At 26.3% G+C, this 11304-nt stretch overlaps 1 protein-coding gene across 1 annotated transcript in view; it reads left to right on the top strand.

Annotated features, from left to right (window-relative positions):
• The window catches only part of LOC111041019 (catalase), a 13622-nt gene extending 4784 nt beyond the window's left edge, over positions 1–8838 (top strand). The window contains exons 2-9 of the mRNA XM_022325161.1: positions 6391–6562; positions 6623–6764; positions 7222–7372; positions 7434–7613; positions 7712–8056; positions 8145–8377; positions 8459–8591; positions 8680–8838. Of these exons, the coding sequence (XP_022180853.1) occupies positions 6391–6562; positions 6623–6764; positions 7222–7372; positions 7434–7613; positions 7712–8056; positions 8145–8377; positions 8459–8591; positions 8680–8778 (1455 nt within the window). The 3' untranslated portion in view covers positions 8779–8838. The remainder of the gene's footprint in view (positions 1–6390; positions 6563–6622; positions 6765–7221; positions 7373–7433; positions 7614–7711; positions 8057–8144; positions 8378–8458; positions 8592–8679) is intronic.
• The last annotated feature ends 2466 nt before the right edge of the window (positions 8839–11304 follow it).

Below are 11304 nucleotides of genomic sequence, written 5' to 3'. Positions count from 1 at the left end.
AAATGTTTTGATTTTATAAATTTTCCATAAATAAAAAGCTGTAATAGGTAATAAAAATTTATTTTGTATGTTTTGTGATATTTAAGTGCATATTTTCGTCATAAATGTTTTGATTTTATAATTTTATCATAAATAAAAAGCTGTAATAATCAAAAATTATTTTGCATGTTTTATGATTTTTAAGTGCATATTCAGAACTTTTTAAGTGCATATTTGCATGCATATTTTAACATTTTAAATGCATATAAATCCGGTCTTTAATTATAATGTTAAGCCATTTATATTTTAAACCTACAACAAATAATTGTTTTAAATATGGACTAGATACATTCTATCCTAGTCTGAGGTTTTAAGTTACATACATTAGGTTATATTGTTTTAATTTCACAAATGGGCAAATGGTCATAACGGTTTTCATTGTTTAAATATAATATTATTATTTAGAATTGTTTCAAGTTCAACAATTATACTCTTCTTATATTTTATCGTTAATAATGATTTAAGAACATGAATATTAAAATATTTCTACTTGCACTGTCCTATTTTAAAACCAGACTAAATAAATGACTTAATGACCTTTCTTATGTTTGTTCAGTTTTTTACTGTTTGTATATATTAGTTCCCACGTTAAATGTTAATGGATAATGAATAGAACTGATAGTAACCTTGGAAGCACCTATATAAGATATCTTTAAAACAACTAATTGAAACTAAAAATAAAAAACTTGCTTTTCTTGATATAAACATTAGTAATAAAGAAATAATGTTGGGATAAAATCATGGTAAAAATAAATCAACTCCTTTTTTTTATAACCTAGTTATTTGTTATAGTTATTTTTAATTTTTTAAATAGTGATTTAATTTATTTTGAGTAATATTGATTGCTTGTGATTAATGAATCGTGATAATATGTCAGAAATCAACCTTGATTCTTTTAAATTATCATTGGAGTAAAAGTATTTCTAGTAAATCAAGTTTAGAGGTAGATACTTGACCTATAGCCTTAGGACTTAAGGAGTCAGGACATATGTGCCCCACGCCCGATGTTATTTCATTTTTTCAAAATGTTGAACCTACAAGTTATTTTTGTATAGAAATAATACAAAAAGAACGTATTTGAATTTTGAATACCATTGAAATTTTAATATTGCATTCATCACGATTTAATAATTTTATTTTTCTATTATTATTATTATTGCTATTTTTGTAGACTGTAGTAACTACACAACTGTTAAACTTATAGGTACAATAATAATATTAATATATTAAAACTTATAATAGGAATATTTACACAAATGTATTGTGTAATAACTAATATTATATACACTGAATAAATACGTAGTATTATAGAAATTAAAAATAGATTTCAGAAAATGCTAGCTTACCGATAGCTGCAGGTTATAGTTAGAATATTTAATTATAAAATTAATATTGTAGAATTGTAAATAATAAACTAAATATTGTGTGTCCTTACACATAATTTACAGTCATTTAAATCTAATTTTGATTTTCTATTATAATTGGTAAGACTTTGGTTTTTAAATATATATACAGTAGACGCCGCTTATAAGACTCACTTTGGGACCAGCACAAAGTGAGTCTTATAACCGAATGAATCTTATAGGCGAAGTGGAAAAAAAAATTAATTACGTATTTATAAATTTTATTTTACTACATATTTTGCTTTGATTTTAATACTTTAACACATATTACATATTGCATACTTTATTATTGAATAAATTTAATAATCCTGATAAAAAAACTAAAATTATAATAGGTAAATATTACATATAAAAATATTATAAAAATTATACATTAATAAAAAATTATAAAGGTTACGTATGGCATATACGTATGTGTATTTATGTACCCGTAATTGCGATAACTGTGCAGCCGCCAGATAATCAGATACCTCACTATAATAACGATAATCGTTGCGATAAATGTGAACTTTTATCTGCGATAAAAATTATTATACGTTATAAGGTACAACAGAAACTAGGATTAATCAACACGAATATTATTTAATTTTTCAATACTAATCTATTTCTAAATTATAACCAAAAAAGTCTATTTTCTACTATTTATTTCACGAAATTTGAGTCTTATAACCGAAGCTTTGAGTCTTATACCCGATTTTTTTTTTAATGTATTTTGATACGTCCGGTCCGTTCCAGACGATTTTGAGTCTAATAAGCGACTGAACCTTATATCCGTGAGTCTTATAAGCGGCGTCTACTGTATATATATTTATAAGTTATAACTTGTAACACAATAATAATTATTCAACTCAATAGTCACTTATTCAGCCATAATATAAATAACTTTTAATAGCTTTATTATTTTTCTAATATGGTAATATCAGTTATAAGTTATTCTAAATTCATATTAACCATTATTTATTACCATGTATAGTATAGATGTCCTTATTTTAATATAATTATAAAATATATAATAATGGAATAAAAAGAGTTGTTGACGTTGAATTGTAAATTATTCATTGATTACCTATTTAGGTAATTGCGTGTTAATTCATAATTTTATATGTAGGTATTTTAAATTATAATTGATGATACGTAGTACATTTTTAAGTTAGAGAACAAAGAATACATTTTAAATTGTTTTACTCAATATAATAAAACTATAATCATCACTACAATACTTCACTACGATATACCTAGTTAATTTTTGTCCGATCTTTTTGCCTACATAGCAAATTAACGCTCAGCAGATCACGTTTAATTCCCTTAGCTTAAGGATTAGAGTGAATCGAACTATTATGAAACTTGATGGTAAGAATATTATCTGTTTTTTTAAGATAGTTCAATTTTTAACAAGTTATGCATATATAGTATAGCGTAAATTAAAAATGCTCTTAATTCACTTAAAAATTAAATTATCGTAAAAATCCAACACGGAACACAGAAATGTTCTTACCGTCAAGTTTCATAATAGGTCGATTCGCTCTAATTCTTAAACTAACTGAATAAAACGGATCTGCTTTGCTTAAATTTGCTTTGTTACGTGTTTGTGAGACGGGGACACAGTTATCTAGATAACCGTGGACGGGGGACAGTGGCAGCGGGATATAATACCATTTGAAGCAATTGCTTCATAGCTTCATAGCTTCGACATAGTAAATTATCATTTTGATGTAATAAAGGGAATGGTTGGTGGTAAAAATATTAAAAATGTACAATTGGCTTCAAAGACTCAAAAAGTTCGCTCCGCCACTGACGAGAAGAACACAATATGCGTGATGATGGTCCCCTATATATATTTAAGACTTTTAGAGTGATCGAAGTTCAAATTTTGACAATATTAAGGTTGTTTAAATTACATTAAACATTTTTACACTTAAAATAATTTTTTTTTAATTTATTAAATTTATTGTTTCAAGATTAGCTACTTAATGTTTTTACAAAGCTTAAAACGTAAAATATATTGATTTCTCCTCAAACGATTTTTATTGTTATTCAAATAAATTAATCGTAGAAACTTGAAACACACAACTATTATTTAAATTCAAATCACCTAAATAGAATGAAATGTTCAAAATATTTCAAAAGTTTTAGATACTGATCGGAACAATGTACCTAACCTAACCTATGCCCTATGGATTGATTTTACTATGGAATGTATTTTTTATTTGAGTGTGTGTACTAGTGTACACATTTTGTAGTTGAAGTGTGCTTAGATATTCAATTTTGAAGATGATTTCCAATAGCAAATTGGATCTATAGTTGGTACTTTTAGTGGGTCAGAAATTGAAAATTTCCAGTAATTTTCAAAATTATAGAAAAAAAAAATGAAGGAAAATGGGAGTACAATGAAAACTCTTTATAACGAAACTCTTTACAACGAAAAACTCTATATAGCGTAAACATTACATATTAATGGTTGGTTTTCTATATAACCCATTAGACAATTCATTCTCTATAACGTATCAGTCACTCTCAATAACGAAACAATATTTTATGTTTCATAATACAATTTACGTGTTATCGTATCTATTACATATATAAACTATAAAAATAATCGGCAATAATGCCGACATTTCCAAGAACGATTACATTCTTTCATTATTTGTAAAAATAATGATGTGTTTGATATATAATATTACATACATACATACCTTTATACATAAATAATTAAAATGTTGTTTTTTTTAAACCCTCTCTATTACGAAAACTCTATAACGAAAGAAATCTCTTGGTCCCTTCAGATTCGTTATAAAGAGTTTTGACTGTATATTATGCTTATAGCAACCTAAAATTTTTAAAATATACTGAAGTATAATTTTTGCTTATAGATATAACATTTCAATGTTAAAATTGGATTAACGAAAAATAACAGTTTTAAAATATTGTTATTCATAAGCATTTTCAATTTTCCACCACTTCGTAATTTGTAATGTTTGTATTCTATTAACTTGAACTACATACGAAATTAAACTAATAAAAAATATCTAGCTTTATTTAAAACTATACCACTAACTTATTCACCGGTATTGACTTGAGGAATATTTTAAATTATAATAATTATAATATGTATCTAATTATACACACAATATAGCAAAATGTCCTGTCGGCGGTTCCAATTCTGTGTTGTATATGTCGTTACGGTTACTGGTTAGTTATTCATCTATATTATCAAACTTAAAATAAGATTTTCTATGTAATATTTAGTTGGATTTTTACTTCAATATTTAAATTTAATGTGAGTTATATTATGATATTATGAGAATGAAAAGTATTAATAGGTATTTAAAAAAAAACAATTTTCATAATTCACTTAAAAATTAAAATATCATTAAAAACCCATGAGAAAACATAAATAATGCTCTTAAATCTAAGTTTGATAATAGGTCAATTTACTCTAATATTTAAGCTAACAACACAACAAACTGTTGGTTCCACAATTGCTTTACATTTTTGTATATTATGCGTTAAGACAAGACGTCAACACATGAAGATAATACAAAATGTAATAGGTACATTGTATTTTATTAAGTACCTAATTAAATTATACATAAACTGCTATAGTTAATAGACAAATAATTAGTTATAATCATTACCTATTTAATATTAACAAAAAAAAATCGTTAGGCACTGTCGGCAATGTCATATGTTGTACAATTCTAATGTTACTAAAATTATCATTTTTTATACTCAATTCCATTTTTCAAAAGAGTTGGAATTTTTCTAGGCTATTTGTTGACAATTTAAATTTTGAAACTTAGAATTTTTCTATTTTTGTGTTGATAAATATCTTATCTCTTTAGGTCGAGAAGTTCGAACATTTGTATAAGATCCCATATAATTTATTCTTATATAGCTATATAGTATATATAAATAATACAATTAAAAAAATACATTTAGGTAACCACGATTTGTTTTTTTATGCAACTAAAGTTCACATTTTGACAAAATTACGAAAATTTTCAAATTATTTTCTAGATGACTGATAAAAATGTATAAAATGTTCACTTTTTGTAGTTTAGTTTTGAAAATTGAATACAAGGTTTTTCATAAGTAGTTCTTAAATTTAAAAAATTTAAAAATACAATTTTTTTTTATTCATTTGAAATTCAGTTTTATTAGAATATTAATCGCTTAATATGTAGGTTTACTATTATTTTATATACACAATGGCATTTAAAAAATATTTAGATTAATTTTAGACTATTTATACTACAAATCTATTCATTCCATTCTGACTTGTTAGTTTATAACAATAATTAATAATATTCATAAAAAATTGGTTTATTCCTACGTCATATTATCGTATATTGTGATAAATGATAAAATATCCTTAAAAAGTAAAAAGCTGGACACTTCGAGCATCGTTTCCAATGAAATTTGTTTTTCTTATACGATGTAGGTACCTATTTTCAAAATTCAGCTATTTATCATTTAATTTATATTTATCACATCCATTAGCGAAACTTAATACTTATTAAATGACAATGTACTTACCATAGAATACAGATCTAAACCTTCCAAGGCTTCTATACAGGCACAGCAGAGCAAGTCACCCGGGTTTTTATTTTATAAAAACTCAATACTTGACTACTTTAAGTTTTATTTTATAATATTTAAGTATTACGTTCGTGCTTTATTTTTGCTATGTGTCAAAAACAATTTTCAAATAATTGAATGGAGTCTTACACTCCTACCCTTACGATTGTAAAATGCTTGGTTGAAAATAGTATCATTTTTGAAAATTTCAGAAAATAATTTGATTAGTGATTTCTGTAAATAAATTGTTTATAATGTAAATGTTTATCAACTATTTCGTTTTTTTCTATTTGATTGTGAAAATTTATTTTTATTTTTTACTCATTAATTAATAATAACTATATGGTTACCTATTGGTTTTATGTTTCAGAATACTGGAGTTATCAGGACTGGGAATGGTGCGCCAGTTGATGATCTTACTAATTCAATCCAAGCTGGAGTTAATGGGCCACTGGTGATACAAGATCATACCCTTCTAGATGAAATTTCGCATTTTGACCGTGAACGTATTCCAGAACGAGTTGTTCATGCAAAAGGAGGAGGTTAAAATTACTTTTAATTATATATTATTTACATTTAAAATAAAATAAAATGTATTTTAGGTGCATTTGGTTACTTTGAAGTAACACACGATATTTCAAAATACTGTAAGGCTGATGTATTTTCAAGCATAGGAAAACAAACTCCTGTTGCTGTAAGATTTTCAACTGTTGGTGGAGAGAGTGGATCAGCTGATACTGTTAGGTACTTGTTATAAACTATACAATATGTATACGACTCCCTAAGTGGCTGAACAGATTGTGCTAAATCATGTTCCTACAGCTACTTATATAATTACATACTTACGTACCTACTTGCATAATTAAGTACATATATTGAATACTTTTGAGTTTTGATATTATTTAATACAAACATTTGACCATTTTAATGAAATTCTTGTAAAAGAATTATATTTATTACAATTTAAAATAATTGAATAGGTCAATTGGTTAGTTTTATATATTTTTTAAAAGTTTGACTATGTACTAAAAAAATAGATAAATAATAATCTACTAAATCTATAATGATGTATGTTGTATGTATACATTTATTATGTTATATGATATAATATATAATGGTACATGAGCAGGCTAATAAACGATGTATTTGAAGCCTTAAAAAAAAAAAAAAATTATGGTACATATTTTTATGATTTGTTTAGAGACCCAAGAGGTTTTGCTGTAAAGTTTTATACTGAAAATGGAATTTGGGATTTAGTTGGAAACAACACGCCAATATTTTTTGTAAGGGATCCAATTTTATTTCCAAGTTTTATTCATACCCAAAAGAGAAATCCAGTTACCCATTTAAAGGTTGTACAATTTAATACCTATACAATGTGATAAGTATTAATTATATTAAAATTATTTTTAGGATGCAAATATGTTTTGGGACTTTTTGACACTTCGTCCTGAATCATTACACCAGGTGATGATACTGTTCTCAGATCGTGGAATCCCAGATGGATATCGTCATATGAACGGTTACGGATCTCATACGTTTAAAATGGTCAATGCTAGTGATGAGGCAGTTTATGTTAAATTTCATTTCAAGGTATTAAAAATAATAGCCTATTTATAAATATTTGGTATATCATCAAATAAATATATAATAATAAATGTAATAAAACGTTTTTCACCAATTGTTCTTAGACTGATCAAGGTATTAAAAATTTGGATGTTAAAAGAGCTCGTGATCTTGCTGCTGATGACCCAGATTATTCAAACCGTGATTTATTCAATGCTATTGCTAATGGAAAGCATCCTACTTGGACGCTTTATATACAAGTGATGACATTTGAAGAAGCTGATGCTAATAAATTCAATCCTTTTGATATTACAAAAGTTTGGTCACATACTGATTATCCATTAATACCAGTTGGCAAACTAGTGTTGAATCGAAACCCCACTAACTATTTTGCTGATATTGAACAAATTGCTTTCAGCCCAGCGCACATGGTGCCTGGTATTGAACCTAGTCCTGATAAACTTCTTCAGGTTATTATATTACATTTTTTATTAATATTATTTTTCTGGTGTCATATTGTATATCATATTGTATACCTGTTTTATTTTTGGATTTTAGGCGCGCTTGTTTTCTTATAGTGATACACATCGTCATCGCTTAGGACCTAACTATTTGCAGTTGCCTGTAAATTGTCCGTACCGTTCAAAAGTTACCAATTATCAACGTGATGGACCTCAAGCTTATGATAATCAAGGGTCTGCACCAAACTATTATCCCAATAGTTTTTCTGGACCAGAACAGCAACCTCACTTTAAAATGTCGTCATTTAATGTTTCTGGTGCTGTTGCCAAGTATGAAAATACAATTATTTATATTATTAAAAATGTTCAAATAATTTAATATTTATTTAATTGAACAATTTTTTTTCACAGGTATGATTCAAGTAATGATGATAATTATACACAGGCAGGTTTACTTTATAGAAACGTTTTGCCTAAAGATGAACAAACTAGATTGGTTGAAAATATAACAGATAACTTAAAACATGCTGCTGATTTTCTACAAGTAACTACTTATTTATTAGCATAATTTATTGTGAACATAAATTTCTATTATTATAGCATTGTTTATTTTATGTTATTTTTATTTTTAGGAAAAAGCAATTTATCATTTCACTCAAATTGATGGTGACTTAGGTAAACAACTAAGAGAAAATTTGAAGTTGGCGAAGTGTTCAAAAGCAAATCTTTAATAATTTTAATAAATCACATAATTGTTTAAAATAAATTACAATAAAATAAAACCCACTACATTTTTTTTTTTTTTAATTATTGTTTAAAGTTTTAGTTTTTATTTAACTGTATAAGACAAACTTGTAATTACTTGGATGACTTAAAAAGTTAATTTATTATAATTTTAGAAACACATTTAATTAATTCATATTATATTGAGATACTGAGTAGTTTAAAATCAAAACAAATATATAATCAATTATTATCAGTATATTTTGTTACATCATTTGTCACACTGCATTTTATTTTTTAATAAACTGATTAATAAAAGTAGATAGGTAACAATAAATTCCTTTCCCATTCCATTAAGTAAGATTAGAATCCAGAAATGATTATAGATATTATATACCTATACATAAACAATTTATAAAAGATTATATTAAATAAATAAGAAACCAACTTAATAAAATTAAAGTCATAATAAATATTATGATTACAAAATAAACTCAACTTTATTCAAGAATCATTTTATAAACAACAAAAAATTAGAAATAATCAATATAAATAAAAATGTTTGTTAAACTTCCGCAATTTTAATAATTTTAGTCTTTAATTCATGTTTATGAGGTAAATAGTCATAGAAATCATGAACATCTCTAGGCAAAACTGTTTTAAGTTTCTGCAAATCACTCCATTTTGGAAATGATAGTACCTTTCTATTCTCGTATAATCTTGGCACTTTTTTGTCGATGTAAACTTTTTTTTTAGATTTATGACAATTTGGAATCTCTTGATACTTATTATCAAAACTTAACTTAAAATAAATTTTTTGAGTAGTTGGGTCATATTTTAATGCTCTTATATCTTGTACTTCTGGATCCCTTATGATTTTTCCTGGTCTCTCAGACTTATAAAACATGATGCTCTTATAGTCTTGAAAATCTGAATGTGCCATCAAAGTTGATTCATATGGTTTTGGTTTTTGGCGTGCAATTTTGGTTAGTTTTACATTATCTGAAAGTAAATAAATTTCTTTATTTTTGAAAACACTTTGTATAGCACTATGGACACTCTATCACAAGGCAGTTGTGTATGTCCTTCGACTAAAAACTTGTTCGATAACAATATTATTTTTAATCGCAAACTTGAGCAAAGCGTTTGATAAGACAACATTACGATTCTGGTACCCACATCCATTAGAATAAAGTATGATGTATTGATGTCATTATTACGTTGAGTTGTTGACTCTTTAATGCAATTCAGAGTTAGATGTTTAATAATAAGGGAAGTAAACACAGATTGTTCTAACTCACTCTCTAATTCGTCCAACCAATAGTTTGAACACTGATGTTCTGGTGCTAAATTATATACAGTAAAATTATGAACTTTCAATTTCAAGCTATAATAGAGTACGCTAGTGTTAAATGCTGAACATAGTTTTACTGCCTGCCAGTTCATAGTAAATACATTTTTTTTATATGCTTGGGCATTAAATGTATCTTCAGTAAGCTCCTCTTGGGCTCTGTCTTTTTGTTTTATATGCTTTTCACAATCATCATCATTTACCTGATTTACTCCATAACTAGGACATTTGTCACTCAAATCTTGGGATATCATACATTTTCTTGATTGAAATATTGTTAAGTTGCTTTTTTTTCATAAATATAGAAAAAAATACTTTTACTTAATGGATTTTCAATCGAATCTTCAACACATTTTTGTAAATAAGCAGAGTAAACTTTCATTTTAGAAATATTTAAGGTAAAGCCTATTAGTTGCCTGACTACAATAGTGGCTGGGCATTTTGGCTAAACTGTCAAACCAAGAATTTAAGTGGTCATGTTTCATTGAAATGGACTTTCGAGGAAAAATTTCATCTTGATATGTTTCAAGTGTATCTTTAGTAAGCCCTTTCTGGGCTCTATCTTTTTGTTTCATACATTCATCAACACTTACTTCAATAGAACCAGTCATTTTCTTTTTTTTATGGAAAGTTCACCAACCTGATTAGAAGAATCCAGCTAATTTTTTACCATCCATTCATTAAGATCTAATGTATTTTGAAACATACCACAAATTTAACATCTCCAGATTTCAAATGATGTATGTAAGAGAAGTTTCTTCTACTATACCTTCTCCAGCAACTAATGTTTCTTGTTTTTTTATGTGCTTCGACACCATATTAATGCAATATGTTTTCTTCTCATCCCAATTACATTTCCAGAAGTTATCGAATATTGATTGTCTTTCATTCTCTTTGAATTGATTGCAGTGTCGGACCTTTGAACTAGCACAGTATATTGAAGTACAAGCAGGTTTTAATGTTCTTTTTTCACGAATAGTTTTAGGTAAGGAATACTAATTTTCCTTCTCTATGATATCCTGTATAATTTGGTCCAAGCATTCGTTTTATTTTTGTTTGTTCTCTAATCTGTTCATTTATATCAGCTAACAGTCTTCTTTTTCGTTTTCCATTGCTATTATAAATATTATTAAAATCTTGGTCTGGAATTTGTTTATAATCATGATTTGTCTGACTGACTCGT

Source organism: Myzus persicae, unplaced genomic scaffold (assembly GCF_001856785.1).
Source record: "Myzus persicae strain clone G006 unplaced genomic scaffold, MPER_G0061.0, whole genome shotgun sequence".
NCBI classification, from domain to species: Eukaryota; Metazoa; Arthropoda; class Insecta; order Hemiptera; family Aphididae; genus Myzus; species Myzus persicae.
This window is presented reverse-complemented; position numbering and strand designations above follow the sequence as displayed.